This window comes from Sparus aurata, chromosome 12, assembly GCF_900880675.1.
Source record: "Sparus aurata chromosome 12, fSpaAur1.1, whole genome shotgun sequence".
In the NCBI taxonomy this organism is placed as follows: Eukaryota; Metazoa; Chordata; class Actinopteri; order Spariformes; family Sparidae; genus Sparus; species Sparus aurata.
This window is the reverse complement of record NC_044198.1, coordinates 17,246,260-17,266,284: the sequence shown is the minus strand read 5'-3', so window position 1 is coordinate 17,266,284 and position 20,025 is coordinate 17,246,260. Positions and strand designations below refer to the sequence as shown.

General features: G+C 40.5%; 3 protein-coding genes across 3 annotated transcripts; 2 read left to right on the top strand and 1 right to left on the bottom strand.

The window, feature by feature from the left end:
• Window positions 1-1,689: 1,689 nt before the first annotated feature.
• bbln (bublin coiled coil protein) lies at window positions 1,690-3,965 on the bottom strand. Its single transcript, XM_030435849.1, has 2 exons — window positions 3,565-3,965; window positions 1,690-2,778 (listed from the first exon to the last, which is right to left on the bottom strand). The coding sequence occupies exons 1-2, from the start codon at window positions 3,644-3,646 to the stop codon at window positions 2,528-2,530; spliced, it is 333 nt and encodes a 110-aa protein (XP_030291709.1). The 5' UTR covers window positions 3,647-3,965; the 3' UTR covers window positions 1,690-2,527.
• Window positions 3,966-5,332: 1,367 nt separating this feature from the next.
• On the top strand, window positions 5,333-9,439 carry surf2 (surfeit 2). The gene is made up of 6 exons (XM_030434710.1): window positions 5,333-5,523; window positions 5,729-5,880; window positions 6,731-6,834; window positions 8,431-8,616; window positions 8,766-8,905; window positions 9,015-9,439. Exons 1-6 carry the CDS (start codon window positions 5,449-5,451, stop codon window positions 9,102-9,104), a joined length of 747 nt encoding a protein of 248 aa, XP_030290570.1. The 5' UTR covers window positions 5,333-5,448; the 3' UTR covers window positions 9,105-9,439.
• A 2,481-nt stretch (window positions 9,440-11,920) lies between these two features.
• surf4 (surfeit 4) lies at window positions 11,921-19,926 on the top strand. The gene is made up of 6 exons (XM_030436435.1): window positions 11,921-12,180; window positions 15,479-15,665; window positions 16,579-16,655; window positions 16,745-16,788; window positions 17,461-17,647; window positions 18,550-19,926. Exons 1-6 carry the CDS (start codon window positions 12,133-12,135, stop codon window positions 18,814-18,816), a joined length of 810 nt encoding a protein of 269 aa, XP_030292295.1. The 5' UTR covers window positions 11,921-12,132; the 3' UTR covers window positions 18,817-19,926.
• Window positions 19,927-20,025: the final 99 nt, after the last annotated feature.

Sequence of the window (20,025 nt, the reverse complement as noted above, 5' to 3'; positions counted from 1 at the left end):
TGTTGATTCTGGCGACCCCTGTGGACAAAATGAAATGACGTAAACTTGTTTTAGTGCCGCACCACCAGACAACAGAGCAGCTTCTTTCCACGGGCTGTGAGAAGCCTCAATTCATCCTCGGCACTCTGCCATAAAAACTGCTTTTAATTTAATGAATTATCCAACCCAGAAGAGTAGGAATCTGAACCAGTGTAAGAATAACTGTAATTGTACAGAAGTAGCCAGTCTTCTCACTAATGTCTCATTTTCTTCTGACCCCTAAAAAACAGTGCCCAGGCTTATTACGTTTGGCTGGATTTAAGAACAAAACATGTTCTCTGTTAGATTTTCCATCCATTTGTTCTCCGAGGCTGGCTCACCAAAAGGTTAATATCCCACCCTGCTGTCTTGTGAGGATAAGGAGGTTGATGAGGGCTGATTGTCAGCTTCTGCTAATTATTTAGCTGTGGTGAATGATCTGTAACTTAACATAAATGTCAGAGACATTTTTTCAACATTGCTAAACACATAGCACACGCTTTTAGCAACCTGATATGTAGAATGTAACCAAATTAAGTGTTTGAGCAGGTGACAGCTTTTGTTTATTTAATTTTATTTTATATAAAAAAAAAGAAGTGTTATGATGGTACTTTGCTTGAGTGTTGAAAAGTGATGAATCTTAAATAGATCATAGCTTTGTTCAGGGCATTTCATGATCCTTTTTATTTTTTATTTTTCCCCCGGAAATTTTGGGTTCAAGTTGATGTCGTGTTTGGGGCAAAAAAGTTGTCAGCAGCTGTGGCTTTCTCTCTGAAACAGTCCTGCACACATTCTAGTAGCCCTCACTACCAGCAATTGGCATTTTCTTTGTATATTGAACTTTTTTTTTTTTAAATCCCTGCTTAAATCTGTTGGGGCTGAATGTTGTAGTCGACGAAATTTCAAAAAAAAACCTTTTACACTGTCATGGAAAAGAAACCCCCATATTCTTGGAATGAAGCTCTAAAATGAGAAATAACAGCTTCATTAACACACCACTAGCAACAAAAGTTAGGTGTTTGATTAAATGATTAGCTGTCCCTGACTCCCTGAAGACTCCACGGTCACAGAAGGCTGCACTACGTCTTCATTGTGCTTATTTTGACATCTGAAAGCTTGTCAGTAACGGCAGGTAAATGCTACCTGAAGCTTGAAAGACTGTAAAGTTGTTGTTTTTAATCATAATTCCTGCTGGGTGTTGGAAGGTCGTCAGAGAGCCTATAAGTCTGCCTTTTAGCTCAGAATTTATGAAATCACAGCTCATTTAATGGAAGGAGTAAAACCATGAAGTGTCTGTGGGTGTTTAATGTAGCAAATTATCCTTGCAGACTTTTAAACACCAGTAGTTTACAGCAGATGATCCCAGTTACAGATTATGTAAAGATAAGTAGAACTTTGGTTTTGAGTATTTCCTCCGTTCTTCTTGACTAGTGTGCTGCTCTGGAAACATTTATTCCTACGTTATAGAGAAGAATATTTTAAACCGCAAAAAGACTGACTGACACATGTAGCAACTCTTGTAGTCGTGGTGACGACTGTCACATGATGCATCAATTTCGGTCTGAAGGAACAAGATATGATGATGGATGGAAACTGTACTATTTCGATCTCAAACAGAAGGAAGCGAGAGAGAGAAGAGGAGATGTACAGTATAATGTCAAACAAAAGCTGTTTGTTTCTTATTGTATTTTTATTCAGCTACTGACAAATTGAGATGAACAAACAGGTGATGTTTTCTAACTGCTGGAAGTTTAATGTATTTTTGGATGTTTGTTTTTCGGGGGGGGGGGGGTTCATTTTAATTTATATTAAAATGTCTGACAATTCCCACACTTGATTTTGACTTATTTTAGCAAGCACTTAACACACACAAACACTTTCAAGACTGTATCACTTGTTCTAAACAGGTTAATTGAAAACGAACAGGATAGCACAGTGTCGATTTACAGTCATGCTGCAGATCAATCATTAGTCTGTACAAGGGTAGACATCTGGAATGTTGCATATTTCATTTTCGGGAAGCTGAACATCAACACAGCATGGATCAACATATTACACAGATGTTCAACTGCAACCCCTGTTTGCCCATGTGGACGAAACCTGCATATCATGGAGGTCCTGGAGTGATGTGTTCAACGTATGGCAGATCACTGGGGATATCAGCATGTTAGATTTTTATAGCAGCTTTAGAATGAATGCCAATGATGTCTCACTTCGACTTGAACAACACTGTGCACGGACAGAAGGACGCAGCTTTTTCAAGTCCCTTAGATTTCCCAGTGATCGTGGTTTTACAAAAAGCCGCTGGAGATCGATTAACTCTGGCTCTGCTCGGACAGCCAACGTCATCACAACACAGTTCAACAAAGGGAGAAGATTGAGTTCAGTGACGGAAGGGAAGCAAATTATCACACACCTGCTGATGGGGTGGGACATTCGCAGAAGAATCAAACAGGCAACAAAGGTCAGTAGTCCACCAGACTCAATCCCCGTTATCCTATTGCGTTGGTCACTCTTTTTTCCCTTCACCATTGTCCTCGTTTGTGTCTTCTTTGCTTGCTGAGGATTTGTCTCCCTCTGCAGGACTGTTCTCCCCCTCCTGGTCTGGGGGGCCAAACAGCTGGGCCCTGAACTCCAGCCGGGCTTGCCTGTTTGACTCCATCAGTTCGTGCAGTTTTCCGTTGAGTGAATCATTCCGGTCTTCCAGGTCATCGAGATAGTTGTTGATCTGATCTAGCATGGTGTTGATGGCTTCGTACTCTGCGGAGATGCAGCAGAGAGATTACTTTTAGAGTCTGATAGTTTAGGTGATTCATTTTCTATTTGTATACCCATGATTCATTGACACAGGCATGCTGACAAAATCACGCAAATGGCAGGAGAGATGAGAACAACTTAATCAACATTAAAACTAATTTAACAACTGTAAAAACCAATGATAAATCTCAACAAATAAACAATAAATGAGGACAAATGCTGCTTTTTAAAGATGTAAATAACATTTATCAAAAGCTTGATGACATATCAGTGCATTTCTGAACCGAATTCCTTTCATATCTAAAATACTGAACAGAATTTAGTTTGATGATTTGTACAAATATCTCGAGGTGAAAAGCACAAAGATAGTCCTGATGCTATCTCGAGATTAAACTTAAGATGCTAAACAGACTGCGAATACAGCTACTGTCAATTGGAGATTCTATGAGAGTAAATATAACTGGTATTACTGGTCAAACTATGGGTCAGACATTCAAATAAACCTGGGAACTTTGCTTGGATGTAAAATCTCAATCAAATCTCAAAAAACTACTGAAGCAAATTCAATCTGTGTCACCTGACATCTAGTGAAGGTTGATTGCTTTCATTTCACATTACTGCTTCGAGGGGAATTGTTTTTAGTTCGTAGATTTTTACTTTACTACTTTTATATCGCTGCAATTGCGAACTGAACTCTGCGTGACTTTTTGTGTGTAATTTCCCCCTTTGCTGCAGTACAGCTAGCTAGCTACTAGCATCGATCAGTGAGTGAACACATTAGCTCCTCACCTTCTGCATCGCCGAAATCATCATCGTCGTTGATGATACCATCGTCCATCGACATGTCGGGATCTCCATTTGGTCCAGACATATTTGTAAATATTTCTGTTTGTCAATGTATTAACGAAAAGAGTTAGGCTAACCGTTAGCTACAGGTACTGTTACACTGCAGAGCTAGCTAGATAGCCAGCTAATTAGCATTAACAAACTAACGCGCAACTGTTAAAATTCAGCTCACAAGTGCACAACTAAATTTCCGCTTTAATGTTACTTTGAGACGGGTTGAAGGATAATCCAGGAGTGAATCTCCACAGATAGATGTATCCGACAGGGACAGGTATTTAGCTTGACATCTGCTGTCATTGGCAGACGTCAGGTATTTGTTTACTGAACCGGTGCATTATGGGAGAAATGTGGGCGGAGGTTTCACGTCCTCAGCAAAGATCGTCTTAGTCCCACAAAAGAGTAATCACTCCGTGTAGATAATGTGATGGGTAAGTGAGTTGAAATATCCCCATATATGCACTGCTGAAAATCTCTAAAGCGTTTTTACGTCACTATCAATGATGTCCATTCATTGAGCAGGGTCCGATTTTTATTTGCATTTAAAGTTTCTCCCCGCTGCAGGTTAGTTATCGATTACAGTCATGGTTTCTAAAAATACTAACAGAGTGGAATCTCTTTATTCCTCCGTTCTCTGGTTGTGAGCTGTCAGATGCTGTCAGTCAGCTGACTTGATGCTCCTACCACCTGACTTAAGCCAATTAAAGTTTATTTTTGTACTGTAGCAGGGAAAGTATAGTCACTAGTGAAAATTATTAAAAGAAAATATTACTAAACTGATTTCAAGTAGACACTTATTTTGATTGCTAATGTGTTCCCAAGAGTTGTGTATTTATTTAAAAAAAAAAAAAAAAAAGTTTTATAAAACAATGCCTTTCTTTTCAATAGCTTCCATATCACGTAACCCAGTGACTCTAAACCAATGCCGAATTGTAATTCTAAAGCAGACAAATGAGGCACACTTCTTTTCAATGGATTCAGCTGCTGCTTCTTTTATTTTACATGAATATTTATTATCAAAATGTAGCATTTCTTCTCATATATTCATAAAAAATAAAGGAAGCAGTCAAATCCATAAAAGGCGCTGTTTCTCATTTGTCCCATTAAGTATTACAATTCAGGATTCATTTGGTTACACTAGGTCACACGACATGGAAGCTATTAAAAAATGAATGCTGAATTTTCATAATAAATATTCATATAAAATAGAAGAACCAGTAAATTCCATTATCAAGAGGTGTGTCCTATGGGACCTGTGTAGTGATACATTTCGGTATTAGTTTGGAGTCACTGGTTCACAACACATGGAAGCTATTGAAAAGAGTTGCTGAATCTTCATAATAAATATTCATATAAACTAGAAGAAGCAGTACAAATCCAATAACAAGAGGTGTGTCTTATGTGGCCTGTGTACTAATACAATTCGGCATTGGTTTGGAGTCATTGGGTCACATGAGATGGAAGCTATTATTAAAAAAAAACAAAACACTGTTTTGTAAAAAATAAAAAAAATAAAAAGTTTGCAAAATATACACACTACACTTTAGGATCAAAATAAGTGTGGTAAATGAAATCAGTTTAGTATTATATCACTAATCATCAAGTCAGGATGAAGACACATTGTTTTAGTGTAAATCAAACAAACGATAGAGTAACTTATTGAGCTTCATGTTGTCCTCTCAGCTGCACTTCCTCACTCTGACCAGTGGGTGGCGCGAGGATGTCGTAGCAGAAGAGTCGGCGCAGTGAACCCACGTGTGGACACTTCCTGTCAGGGGGCTGGCCTGATAAACACACTGAAAGATCTGTTTTGAAGTGTTTTTTTAAGCTATGGATGAACTACCTGCGGACCTCAGAGCTTTCCTACTCAACCACCCTTTCCTTCAGCTTACAGACGCCAAAAAGGTTTGCGAGCTAATCACACCGCATTACACGGGACAAACTCCACGATGTGATGCTAGCTGTGATGCTAACTTTTCTCATGTGTCGTGTTAGGTTGAATGAGTTCAAACCAAGTCAATGATTACCAGGAGTATTGTCGCATCAAGCTAAATGAAGCGAGTAGGCGCCACTAAATGTGGCACATCTGTCACCTGTGTGCTGTTCGCAGATCAGATGCACTCTGAACGGCCACGAGTTTCCCTGCAGCCTGACCGAGCTGCAGAAGTTCACCCAGGGGAAGAAGTACGAGAAACTGAGTGCTGCAGCGGACTTCAACTACAGCCAGTATGAACCACACGTCGTGCCAAGCTCGAAACAGCCGTAAGGGAGACTTTAACTTGACGTGTTGTCATCGTGCCAGAAAAAAAAAACAAAGAAAAATCACCTTCCTCATTATAAGTGCAGCAGTTGGATTTAAAGGAGGAGTTCACCCAAAAAAAAAAAAAATAATCAGTCATTGTCTACTCGCCAGCATGTGGATGTGAGGTCAACAAAACATTTCTGGAGCTTCGAAGCAAAACACAGTTGCAGCATTCTCCTAAACAATTGAAGTAGATGGGGACTTGTTTTTAAGATGTAAAGATAGAACTGGAAAATAAAAAAAAATGGCTCCATATAGTGTTTTCAGCATGATCCAGTTCTGCTTGAGATCCCTAATTGATTTGAAAAGACCCTTGTTGAGGCCAATAATATTCACTGCACACGGTCTGGAGTCAAAGCAGGAGCTCGGCTGTGTTGTTGATGGTGTAAATAACCTCCAGAGACTTGGATTATGCCGGACAAGCCGTATGGAACCCTTTTTAACGTATGAAAACAACTTACCATCTACTTAAGTTGTTGTAGGAGAATGCTGCTAAGCTGTTTTGCTGTGAAGCTCCAGAAATGTTTTTGTTGACTACAAAACTTCACCCCACTTTCCATCCACACAGGAGGGTGGCAGATAATCACTGAATTTTCCTTTTTAGTGGGTGAATCCTTTAATATAAGACACGACTTCCCAGAGAGTGGCATTTCAGTGTATTATAGGAAACTTGTTTTTAGACAATTTTCACCTGTTTTTTCATTGACAGATTTTTTTTAAGCAACAAATCCCTTGTTTGCCTTTTTTTTTTTTTTTTTTTTTACTTTGTAGTGTGTTGTCTGATTTGTGTGTTGCCTTTCTGTTTCCCAGCAATCAGCTCTTCTGCAAGCTGACCCTCAGACACCTCAACCGGCAGCCCCATCACGTCCTCAGACATGTGAACGGCAAACGCTTCAAGAAAGCCCTCTCCAAATGTCAGTGCAGCCCTTATTTTTATTTTTATTTTTTTGTCTTTTTTTGTTGTTGTTGTTGTTGTACAGGTTATTAACTGGCACATATAGTTTGCCTTAAAGGAGAACTTCGGTCGATTTAAACATGCAGCTTCATTGCTCAAGCTACCCTTGACTTGCCAGTACCGAAGACGCGAACACATTTGGTCCAACCATTACAGAGCTCCGTGAACGGAGACTTAGCATTGAACGCTAACAGCATGGGGTCAGAACTTTACACTGTGTTTTAAGTGTCTTAACATGCTCCACATCTCACACCAAAAGTTATGCAACATCAGCAGACACCTTAGCACACAGCACTGTAGCGTGTATGACTCAAACTGAATAAAAAAGTAGTTAAAACAGTGTGTTTGTGCAAGCAGCTACTTACCTGTTTGTTGACATCCGTGTCTTCCGGTAGCTAGACCAAACTAGTCAATCCGTCGAGCGTGCACTCACTCCCTCACTGGCGGAGACGGAAACGTAATCCAGCTTTTTTCGTGTTTATGTTCATAATGTACATGTCCATGTTACAGCCTGCCATGAGCCTTACAATAGCCTGTTAAGTGCACACTCGATGGATATGCTAGTTTGGTCTAGCTACCGGAACACACAGATGTCAACAAACAGGTAAGTAGCTCCTTGCACAAACACACTATTTTAACTACTTTTTTTTTCATCTTGAGTCATACACGCTACACTGCTGTGTTGTAAGGTGTCTGCTGATGTTGCATAACTTTTGGTGTGAGATGTGGAGCATGTTAAGACGCTTAAAACACAGTGCAAAGTTCTGACCCCATGCTGTTAGCGTTCAATGCTAAGTCTCCGTTCACGGAGCTCTGTAATGGTTGGACCAAATGTGTTCGCGTCTTCGGTACTGGCAAGTCAAGGGTAGCTTGAGCAATGAAGCTGCATGTTTAAATCGACCGAAGTTCTCCTTTAAGACAGTGGGGACGTTCTACAACACAAGGCCAAAGTCACACAGAATTTGGGTGTGATCATCATCGCTCAGGAAGGAAATTGAAACTTCTCTGCTGAACATAATCGTGCTAAATCTGCCTTAACAATGTTTTGACACGCATTTTTGTATTTCGTGGAAATTTGCAGAGGACAGTACATTAGTAATATCTGAAATAACATTCATTAACATTTGATTAAAACATGTCACCGCCACATCATCCAGGCAGTTACCTCAAAATAATATTCATAACGTTTTGTGTATCTTACAATGGACGTCAACATCTTTTCCACATTTACACTGTACAGTAGTATTGCTTCAGTTCTTATCAGTATTGCCATTGTACCTTGATCCTTCAAACCTCCTTGTTCATATTACTTAAGTTTTTCCATGTGTTTCTCTGTGGAGTTGAATGTTTTTACGAGACTGACACTTTCCAAACAAAAAAAAAAAAGATCACGTCTTCTCGGACCAAATCAGACGACCCTACAGTCTTCAATCAGTGATTTTGTTATTAAATTTGAGCTGAAGCGATGGCCAGTAATATCGCTGCAGATATAAGTTTTGGGACGCTGCACGCTGTAAACTTGGTGACTGAAGTGAATGTCTCGTTCCTGTTCTAGATGAAGAGTGCGTGCAGCAGGGGATCGAATACGCTCCAGCCAGACTCAAACAGAAAAGACCCAGAGACAGCGGAGGAGAGGTCGAACGGGGGAGAGCCTCTAAACACGGGAACAGGGTGTGGGAACCCACATCCAGTGACGAAGACCACAGTGACTCAGAAGACAGCATGAGCGATCTCTACCCTCGTCAGTACACACTGCAGACATCTTTGTCCACTAGTATCTGGATGTTATGTCCACTGAGTTTACTCTTAATCATATACACTGTCGATCAGAAGGGTGACTCAAAGGCTTACAACTCTACTTTCTTTTACACTTGTGTCACGTCCCCACAGCCACCATATTCACTGTAAAAAACCCGGCAGAGGAAAATATGGAGGGTGAAAAGAAGGCGGATGAGGAGGAAGATGACTTCCAAACAGATGAAGATGAAGAAATGGAGGTGGATAATCAGGTGCTGCAGAAACGCAAGAAGGTCTGTCGAAACCTGAAGAACATTTTTAATTTTTTTGTTTTGATGCATCGATATAAGGTTTTCCTTGACTTCCTTCCTTGACTGATGCCAACGCTGTAATGTCTTTCAGGTCCAAGGAGGCGGTTTTCAGAAGAAATTCAGAAACAACAACTGGAAATCGGGGCGTAAGAAACGTGGAAAAGTCCCAAATGGGAAGTAAATGCAAAACCCTAAATGTGTAGTATTTCCACGCCTGCTAATTTGTCAGGGAGCAGCACTGCACTTCCAGTTTGGAGAAGCTTTACTGTGACTGTCTGAACCAGCCGGACATTTGTACAGTGAAAACATCCCTTCGACTTTTCATATTTTTCTCCATATGAAAAGTAGTCTCTTGTTCAAGTTGCGATGCAGAACAGCTCCAACAAGGCTAGTTTACGCGACATGGTGAATATCTTCGTGGCAGTAAACGCATCGTTTTGACTGGATAAGTTGTATTTTCTGGTTTGCAACCAAGAGCGCTTGTATAAAATACAACTCTGTTTGGATGTGCAAATATTGTCTGTTGTTTTTTTTTTATTATTTTCTTCTCACAATGAATGCCGATAAAACAGAACACACAGGGGGAGAGACCTCTACAGAAACCAACTGTTGCACGTCATAAAGCTAAGTCATCGAACTGGAAAGCGCTTTTCATAAAAACCTTTTGAAAATTGTCAATTTTCCAAAAACAAAAAAACGTAACATGACACATATCTCCTTTTCATTTCTGTAATCTAGAACTATATAAGGAAGTAGCACAGGAAACCAAATTACTGAGCAGTTGCAGGTAGTTGCTGATGTGGCTGCCCAACAGTTTTTCTCATGACTGTGAAGAAGCTTTGATAGAGAGATACCGGCTCTTCCTGCGCCTCCAGAGGTTTCAGTGTGTCTGAAAAAAAGTTCAAGAATTATCATAAGATTGTGGCAACTCACTGCAACAAGTTGATGTTTTGTTTTCATTAAATGAGATATGACTGCAACTTAATGACAGCGTCATATATTTCCTCTTTCCTTAGTCTCTGTGTCAACGTTCAATCTAGGTCACAGTTATTGCTGTGCATTTAAAAAAACAAAAAAAAACATCACCTGGTATGAATTAAAATGGACCTCTGCTTGTGAAAATACCTTTTTTCTCTGCATACCTAGCAGAGAGTGGACACGTTTGGATCCTGTTTCCTTTGCTATTGCTCTGGCATCTTGTGATAGCTGTGGTTATCATCCTCTCCCCACCAGTAGCCTCATATCTGACCACCAACACGACTTACGAGCCAGCCACGTGTATTGCCAGCCAGCCAGCCCCCGCAAACACTACTATAACAGTGTGTCCCTTCGGGGGTTGCGTAAGCAGTCATGTTAGTCAAGGACCTCGATTCTTGACAGGGGGCCAGGGGAGCATAGGCACATGGAGACGATCGGGAGAACTGACAGACGTTTGAACGAAACCCTCCGCACTGTCTCTGTTAAGAAGCTGCGGCTGACCTGCTGTTTGTGGTCTGCCATGCACACGTAACCAAGCTCCAGAGGTGTGTGTACATAAGAGCCAGTAGTAAGCTAATAGATCAGTGAGGGCAAACAGCCAGGACACATTAATGCGGAGAGCGATGAAGTGATTTGTAGACATATGGCCGATAGATGAGGGCATAGCTGTGTCTCTGCCAAGATGATAATGCCCCCACTCTGCAGGGCATGAAGGTTCACTGAATGGTTTGATGAAGCATTGATCATATGATGCGGCCCTTGACATTCGCTAGATTCCAAGGAATTTAGGGGAATTTCCTGTTTGTTCATGACAAGGAGAACCAAGGCTTCTCTGGACAGGGCTGTTCAAGTATAAAGATGTGTCTTTTCCGGAATGAATAACAAAATCGCCCTGTCATAATGTGAAGGCTGAATGATGTGTGATACTGAAGCTTCTCCACGTTTTCGTCAGACCGTTTGTGTGATCTGTTTGAATCATTCAACTCCTACTGGTGTGAAAAACACAGTCATTTCCCATTCATTCAAGATTTTTTTTCATGCCTAAACAAACTAAATAAACAAACTCTACTGTTTTCATGTCAGAATAAACTGAGTAGACAAACTGATCCTAAAGGACAACAGAGTTTCAAACTGTTTTACTTTGTTTATACACGGCGGACCCTGCCACCTATCTAGCTTCAAACAGTGTTCTGGGGACGTCATTTTACTCTGAGAACAGCTTGTTTATTAAGTTATGGAAAAAATAAATATTTCATTAATATTGTAAATATAAAAATTCAGAGTTTTAATTTCTTCTCCAAAACTACACAGTGCTCCTTTTAAAAGACAACACAATTTCATCCTGTTTTACTTCGGTTGTATGTGGCGGACCCTGCCATTTTAGCCTTTTTAGCTTCAAACAGTGTCCTGGGGAACTTATTGTCCTCTGAAAACAGCTTGTTTATTCAGTTCTGAGTTTGGATTATTACCTAATTAATATTGTAAATATTAAAATTCTGTTCTCCAAAACTACAGATTGCTGCTTTAACTTTTAACTCAGCATTGAAATTATAATTGTGGAAATCATACTAAAAAAAAAAAGATTAATGCACTGTGTCGGGAGAACGTGAATTAATGATGTCTCTTTTTTAAAAATAAAATAAAATAAAGGATCATTATTTTAATAATAGGTCGATGTTTAGCTTACTGTCTGACATATGCAGGCTAGTGAATTCTATCATATGTAATGCTATAAAGGCTTGTTTGTAAGTTTTCCCTAGGTTTCAAAAATGGCAAGAAAATATAAACAAACAGCAAAATGAATGCATGTTTGCCTCAACAATGTTTGAAAGGTACTGAAGTGTACAGCATTTATAGGGTTAAAAATGACTCCGTTTATGGTAATAATAAATTCAGATGTTGTAGCAGATATAAACTTGTTTACAAGCGTGAACAAACACCGGTAAACAACGGCGGGGAGATGTGTCGAGCCCCTCGCGGATCAGTATACGTGGCATACAGCGGTTGCAGTACCATGTAGGGGGGCTCTGTCTCGCTCGTCAAATCGCGGGGCATTGTGGGGCGGAGGCGGCCTTTTCTCTCTGCGTGCAGGCGATCGGGAAATCTTCAAGTAAATAACGTTAACAGGGGGAGGAACGGCACGAGCGCAGCCTGCGAAAAAAATCCAACACGTTAAAGCTGTGTTGCGCTTTAGCCTTAATTATTAAAAAGAACATTAGTATTACACGAACATGGGGCAGGAGGATCTCATGAACACAGCCGAAGACGTGGCAGACCAGGTAACTTCAGTTTTTTTTCAGCACGGCAGTTGTGAACGTTAGCCGCTGTTAGCATGCTAACGTTAGCTGCTAACTGGTGTCTCTGAGAATGAAGTAACGGTGGCCCGAGTGTTCTCTCCACTGTTGTGACATCTTTATTTGTCGTTTATACAAGTGCTCCGTGGCTGGCTGACATCATTAGGACGACATTGTCTGAGTAGTGGCCAATTTGGTCGTGTTTTTAATTTGCATGGCAAGTGATTGAGGTGTATGCTCCTGTCATGCGTCTCCAGATGGATTAGGTGGCATTATTAATTGACACTGACATCTGTTTGACAAGGGCCAACCTTACGTTAGCTAACACTGACAGGTAACTATCAACTATATTATGGCAACTTGTTAGCTTGTCGCCTGTAGCCACCTGGTTTACGAAAAGTAACGCCATAGTTAACGATATCAGAGGCTAATCAGTGCCAGCCAGCATTGTGAAATTACTTACTTAGCTTAGCCCACAAGTTATTAGCTAACACACACACTCTTAGTCATGTTGTGTTGCAGCAACCATAATTGCTTGGCTTTACTAGTAGCTTAGTTTGATAGACTATTTCAAAGTTGAAGAGGCATTTTGGTTTGCCTGAAATGTGCTTGGCCTTGACAAAGCTGAACGTGAACCATCACTTTTATCACATATGCCACAGCAGCCTTTCTGTTGTCATCTCTGTCTTTTTGGAGGGATTTTCGCTGTGCTGGCGCGACTACACGCAAAAACACTTATCTTAGAGAGGCGAGCTGAGATTTCAATATCAGATTTCAGGTCAGCCTGTGACCCATTTTGCTACGTAGACCCCAGAGATGTTGGGTTTGTGTTCTGCACCTCTATGTGCTCTGAAAAGTTGGTGTAGTCTGGCTCAGAGGAGGCATGTGTGCTGGATTCATGGCCTTGTGTTTGTGCAGGACAGATCAGACTTTTAGCTCTAGTTCTTTTAGAGGAGTTCTGTCAGATTACACACAGACTCATTGAGTCAGATCTGTGCGTGTTTATGACAGCTGTGTTGACTGAACACAACCCTCCAATGCCAAGCTATGTCAGCTACTTCCTTAACTGAATTACAGCTGATTGATTCATAAGCTCCTATCACGAGTGCTGTGTTACTGTAAGGGAACCGGAGATATGTTCAGATGTTAGGTTTGCTCAGGAAGAAACCCAGCTGAACCCATTTTAAGGCCACATTTCTCATTAAAGGGGTCTCGAGCTAACATGTTACTGACATGTTACTCCACAAAATGGTCTATTTCTAGGCTGTTGCAGCAACCTCGGGCTTGTTCGGATTGGCTCCCCGTCCGTCCATTCATGTCCCACATAGCAGTCGTAGTGGGAGTTGGTGGACGCTGATAGGCTGCCGAGGTCTGACAGTGCTGATGTGGACTGTCGAGTAGGCGGAGTGGCCAGGGGGCAGATCGCTGCTCCTTTACTGTGTCACTGTACTATCCGAGGATCTTTTCATGGGAAAGAAAGCAGTCTAGTTTCCCTTTTTCTTTAAACTTTTTGTGCTCTTCAGTTCCAAACAATGCAACAGGCTGTTTGGGGCTGTGACAGGGAGGCAGAACCCTGGTAATATATTGATTTGTGGAGCACAATCAATAGCAGTTTATTCTGTCAAGGTCCTTAGTTTACATGTTTCTAACTTAATATTTATCTTTAGTAAATTGGAGGGGATTATAACACCATATAACCTCTTCACCTTTTTTTCAAACTCTAAATATTTTATAGAGAAAAGAACAATGTAGTTGTTGTACAATATAAATAATCAGAATGCGTGTTATTCTAAAAGTAGAGCTGACAATGCGTAGCCAAATTGCTTTATTGCCCGAAAAAGCTCTGTAACACAACAGGTGTTATTTGAACAATGGAATGATGAGTCATCGATCTTTGCTCACAACACCTTAGCCTTTCTTTCCCTTAGGTGTGCAGATATTACAGTGCTTTTTAAAAGAAAAGAACGTGAAATTATCGGTTACCTTATCGGCCATGAGAAGCAGGTTGTTAATGGTTATCAGAATCGGCTGGAAAAAAATCCATATCCTGCATGCCTAATAATGAGTGTTGATGTTCAAATGCAGCTATATAAGAGACTACGCTACTGGTAGGCTTATTCTTAATGGTTGACGTTAAGTTATAGTTGACTAGTTTTAACAGTCAAAATTGAACACAATTGAATCCATAAGGTAAATCTTTGTCCCTGAAAAGAGCCCTTTAAAACCAAGTCCTATTTTAAATGCAGCTCAAATTTGTGGCACTTTGTGCCAGTCATCATGAGCATTATCCAAAACATGACAACAACTCCCATATAAAAATTAACAACAAAACGCATTTGGTGAAAACAATATTCAGTGTCACATAAATGTTTAGGACTTGTCTTATTATTATTATTATTATTATTATTATTATTACAGCATTTTCATTGGGTGAGCACACTTGATGAGAAAAACTACCAATAATACAATACAAGGTAGTACAATTATTAGGTTATTCAACAACATTATCTGGCCTAACCTTTGACCTGCTGTAAAAGACATTTCTACTTACAAGTCTAAAAATCAATTGTCAATTGAGTGACCAAAACTGATCTACATTTTGCACTTATTCATTCTTTGCCTTTTACTTACTAAAGCAAAGTAAAAACTGCCATAGCTTCACATAGTAGTGTGTTATTTCTCCTGCTGTACCTGGAGTTCTACACTATCTGGCAATAGGGCTTCTTTGGGATTTTCTGTCAAGCTAAGTCCAAGCAAGTCAGCAATTTTGCTTTAAATGACTACTGTTTCAACATTCACTTAGCTTGACAATTACAATCAAATGACTAGTGGGTTCATTCCTATCTCTATATTTGACAATGTAAATAATAATTAGTAGCAAACCCGAATTACCCCTTCTCATCCAATGTTTACACTCTGAGATCGAGAAAGTGCATCCTCTTAAAGAAAACTGCATATGGAACCACAATGTGTGACACATTTTGCACTTTCTAGTCTGCTATCAGTGATCAGAAACCTCATTAAAGCCCTTGGTGCATGTTTCCTGTCTATGAAGGACACTGAGATATGTCTTAGCAGTAGCAGGTCAGAATGATTGTGAGTACAAAGAGAGTCTTTATTTGAAATTCAGTTTGATGTGTTACAGCTCGGAGACCCAGTAACAGTTTTGTTGCTTTAAACTAGTTGAGTAACGCGTTAGAAAAACCACATCCCTTGATTGTTTCTCTTTGCACTTCCTTTCTCTTGTCAATCATTTATCCTCTTCCTCCACTCTGTTTACCAGTTCTTGCGGGTAACCAAACAGTACCTGCCCCACCTGGCGCGACTGTGTCTCATCAGCACCTTCCTGGAAGACGGCATCCGCATGTGGTTTCAGTGGAATGAGCAGAGAGACTACATCGAGGCTACCTGGAGCTGTGGCTACTTCTTGGCCACTTGCTTTGTGCTGCTTAACCTCATAGGACAGCTGGGTAAGTGAATGGGAGGCAGTGTCTGTTCAGGTTGAGGTCAGGACACAAATGAGTCAACTTTGAATTGACTGTTGTAGGAAGTTGTGTGGGTTTTTGTTTTTCCATCACTGGGTGGTGCGTGACACAAGTTCTGGTAACATATGTAAGGAAAGTGAGTCAAATTGCTAATGATAGTAGTATGAGATTAAAACTAGTCACACATTAGTAATAAATATGGAAAATGAATTGGCATCAGAATGTTTACTTCCCAACATTGATATTGGCTTCAGCTCCAAAATGTGGGGTCACAGTCGGACTCTACCACTTTACCATACCTACCTGGTAAATAAGTACTATACCTTTATACTAACCTGCAGTTTTTGAATTAAAAAAAAAAGATGATTGGTCCAAAAATCTGTCAGTTGGTTAAAAAAATCTAAATGTGGTTAAAAATGATCCTCAAAAGTGTCTGCTTCTTGGAGATACCCTGCTGATGGCACTTGTCGAAGCAAGCCAAGAGACACTTGTGTACAAAACAGTCTTTCATTGGATACAAAAATGCATCCCTGAGCTCCTTGAATTTTTAAAGCAGATGGGCTGTAAGAGCAAGTAGCTTGCACAGCGGTACCCAAAAAGCTTGAAAGGAAAAGTCAAGTAGATGTCAGGTTCCATTCGTCTGAGAAACAGAAAATGAAACTGCAATGACCATATGCTGTAATCACCAAAGCATGAGGGTTCGGAAATTTGTCATGGGAGTGTGATGGGGTTTCTGCTGAAGACGTGCTTCAGTCTGATGTCAGTAATCAGAGTTTTACGCAAACATTATGTTTCTGTGGACCTGTCCTACCACTCGTTCTACCTGACAAAGTCAAAGCTTTTATGTAAACAAAAACATCAAATTGAATAACCTGCTTTGCTGTGTGTGTCCTCACAGGTGGTTGTGTCCTCATCCTCAGTAGAAATTTTGTACAGTATGCCTGCTTTGGACTATTTGGCATCATAGCGCTACAGGTCAGAACAATTAAGTTATATTTACGTTATTAATGGAAGCAAAACTGTGTCTTTGTATCTAATCTGGAATGTCTGTTCTCCCCCAACAGACTGTTGCGTACAGCATTTTATGGGATCTCAAATTTTTGATGAGGTAAGTTTCACTTTCTACTAAGAAAACATCTCTTCAAAGGACAGTAATCTCAGTGAACAAGTAATGTTAAGGGGAGAACATTATTTTTTATGTGTTGTCAATTATCTTTTAAGTTACTGTTTCGTTTGGTTCAATTAGACGGCCTGTAGTGCTTTTGCCACAGTGACACTTTGATATGCTTGTAGTAGTAGCAGATGAGACAATTGTCAAGCAAGGGTCGGCAACAATTACTATGATTACTGTGGACAGGACCTGTGATTTATTTATACAGCGACAGGCCGGATGATTCATCAGCCATCTGAGGAATCCAATAAATACAGAGCAACGTGAGGTGGCTGTTAGTATAATGTCAGGGTAAACTGAGTTGATTGACAGAAGGATGAAGAAAATTTTGAGCAAATATTGATTTTGAAATTCAACAATTTAAATAAGAAGTGCTGTGATTGGCATTTGCCATTTGTCGTTCATTGCCATTCAACAGACTCAATGAAAAAAATTAACAGATTTTTTTTAAAGAACATGTAGCCTACTATCAGCTGATTTGGCAACTGAAATCTGCCTCACAAAAACCTGATTGTACTCTATGCACTCTACTCCAGGCATTATCCTGCTTGACTGACTGCCGGTCTGACGGGCACTGTCCAAAAATAACCGTCCTCTCTCCTCTCACAGAAACCTTGCCCTCGGAGGTGGTCTGCTCCTGCTGCTGGCCGAGTCTCGTTCGGAAGGAAAGAGCATGTTTGCCGGAGTCCCCTCCATGGGAGAGAGCTCGCCGAAGCAGTACATGCAGCTGGGTGGTCGAGTACTGCTGGTGCTCATGTTCATGACTCTCCTGCACTTCGACTCCAACTTCTTCTCTGTGAGTGCTGACAACAATGACGCTCATATGTCACAGAGGGATATTTCATCAAGATCACTATATGCTTACTGACACTGTTAAAACCCAAGGAGATTACATTTAGACTTAAAGGAGTCGTTGAACATTTTGGAAAATGCACTTATTTGCTATCTACTAAGGGTTTGATGAGAAGATTCACACCACTCGAATGTCTGTACACAATATAGAGCCAGCTGCTTGTTAGCTTTGCATTAAGGATGGAAGCTAGATGGCGCTGTCTGAAGGCAGCAAAATCCGTCTTACTTACACCTTTTAAAGCTCAGTAATTAATACGGTATATTTTGTTTGTTTCATCTGTAGAAAAAAACTAAGTGTACCAAAATGACAGTTTCGTTTACAGAGGTTATGTGTTGGAGTATTCTATAGCCTGGTGCAGTAACCTCATGGAGTCTCTGCTGGTTGCCTGTCAAGTTCTTTGGGCCAGGAAAAAGTAATTTGTTACCTTTTAGAGGTGCTGTAAGGTGGATCTTGTTACCTTTAGACAGAGCCAGGCTAAGTGTATCCACTCTTTGCACTAAGCTAACATAACCAGCTGCTGGCTGCAGCTTCACATTTAACATGAGAGGGGTATCGTTTTGTTTTATCTTGGCAAGAAAGCGAATGCACAAACTTCCCAACTTTATTGTTAAAGACTGTTTAGACCTGACAATAACAACCATCCTGAGTGATCTGATCACGAGAAGATAGCTCTTAATACAGATGTGAACACACCAAAGATGCATTGAGGACTGTATGCACATGTGAATCCACAACAACAGGAAGAATGGATTACCCGCTGTCTGATTTTGTTGCGATTTACAAATGCAATTTGTGTTTGGGCTCTTTTAACCTGCCAAGATAAGCAGATGCTTATTCTTCCACAGATCCTGCAGAACATGGTCGGGACTGCCCTCATCATCCTAGTGGCCATCGGCTTCAAAACCAAGCTAGCGGCGCTGACCCTCGTCTTGTGGCTGCTGGTCATCAACGTCTACTTCAACGCTTTCTGGACCATCCCCGCCTACAAGCCCATGCACGACTTCCTTAAGTACGACTTCTTCCAGACCACCTCGGTCATCGGCGGTCTGTTGTTGGTGGTGGCACTTGGACCTGGTGGAGTGTCCATGGATGAAAAAAAGAAAGAGTGGTAGGCAAAAGGGGGGTGAGATCAGAGGATTGCACAGCAGCACCACTTACTTCCCCCACAGACCGGGACACAAAGACCCTCCCTCTCCTCAAGTTCTCCCCCACCAGGGTACACTTTTGTTTTTGTTTTGTTTTTTCTAGCTCATTTTTTATTTGGCCAAATCCACAGACACCCCGTCAGCCACCTACGGACTTTTTTTTTTTTTTTTTTACTCCAAACTGCTGTTCTTTTAGTTGAATATCTATAATGCCAGATTTTTCTAAACCTTTCTTGTATGTCCTCTTTTTCCATGACAACAAGATTAATAAAACATCAGTGTATTTCAAAGTGCAACGTTAACAGCTAATGGAGTGGAAGAAACGATTTATGTGGTCTGTGTGCAGGAGGAATGAAAATAATTTATTGTATTTTATGGGTGTTATGCCATAAGTTATAATAGATTAATGTTTCTGAATAAAACCGGCAAATTAGATTGATTGCAGCAGTGTTTGATCCCGCAGTGGATGCTGATCTTTTTCTGCCGTTAGATTTTGACGTGTCTAAGACCGACTCATTATATCCTTCCAGAGAACTTGGGCACTGATTTTACAGCAGCTCGTCTTGCCTCTCCAGGTTCACCTCCCCTCTTTTTTTCTGTCACACTCTAGCATTTCGATACATCTGTACACCTTCAATCTCAACTGACTCTTGTTCATGGGGGAGTTGAATTCAGGGGGGACGTGTACATTGTATACAAAGTGGTGGTTTGCAGTCGAGCTTGATTGAAAATTTTCAACGCAGTTGTTAGCTCCAGGACTTGTTAATGGGCACTTTGTACTGTACGTCTATGGCGAATGCCTAACTAGTGAACTGTATATGATCTGGGATAATGGGGGTGGGAGGGCTTAACGTTTGTGAAACACCATATTCTGAGATCTAGAATAAGCAAAGAGGACTAAGCAGAGTCACTAGCCACCTGGACTTTGTCTTTGCTCAGTGTTTTTTGCCCAGTGTAAGAAACTTAAAAAAAAATATTCAGTGTATTGATTTTCAGAAGTTTATATTGTATTTTTGATCATTTGTTATTTTGATTTTGGAAGTTCATGGCGAAGAAATAAAAATTCAAAAATATAAAGTCATTGTCTCTTATGATGTTCCCAGAGGTTGAATTAGATTGGTGGACCAAAAAAAAATCAAAATGGTGTAAATCATCTGCCAATGATGCAAACATGGA

Coding starts and splice junctions, on each gene's coding strand:
- bbln (XM_030435849.1), bottom strand. CDS start 3,646: ATGTCTGGACCAAATGGAGATCCCGACATGTCGATGGACGATGGTATC. Junction 2,779..3,564: donor TGATTTCGGCGATGCAGAAG/GTGAGGAGCTAA, acceptor GCATCTCCGCAG/AGTACGAAGCCATCAACACC.
- surf4 (XM_030436435.1), top strand. CDS start 12,133: ATGGGGCAGGAGGATCTCATGAACACAGCCGAAGACGTGGCAGACCAG. Junction 12,181..15,478: donor CCGAAGACGTGGCAGACCAG/GTAACTTCAGTT, acceptor TCTGTTTACCAG/TTCTTGCGGGTAACCAAACA. Junction 17,648..18,549: donor TCGACTCCAACTTCTTCTCT/GTGAGTGCTGAC, acceptor ATTCTTCCACAG/ATCCTGCAGAACATGGTCGG.
- surf2 (XM_030434710.1), top strand. CDS start 5,449: ATGGATGAACTACCTGCGGACCTCAGAGCTTTCCTACTCAACCACCCT. Junction 5,524..5,728: donor AGCTTACAGACGCCAAAAAG/GTTTGCGAGCTA, acceptor TGCTGTTCGCAG/ATCAGATGCACTCTGAACGG. Junction 8,617..8,765: donor CATGAGCGATCTCTACCCTC/GTCAGTACACAC, acceptor ACGTCCCCACAG/CCACCATATTCACTGTAAAA.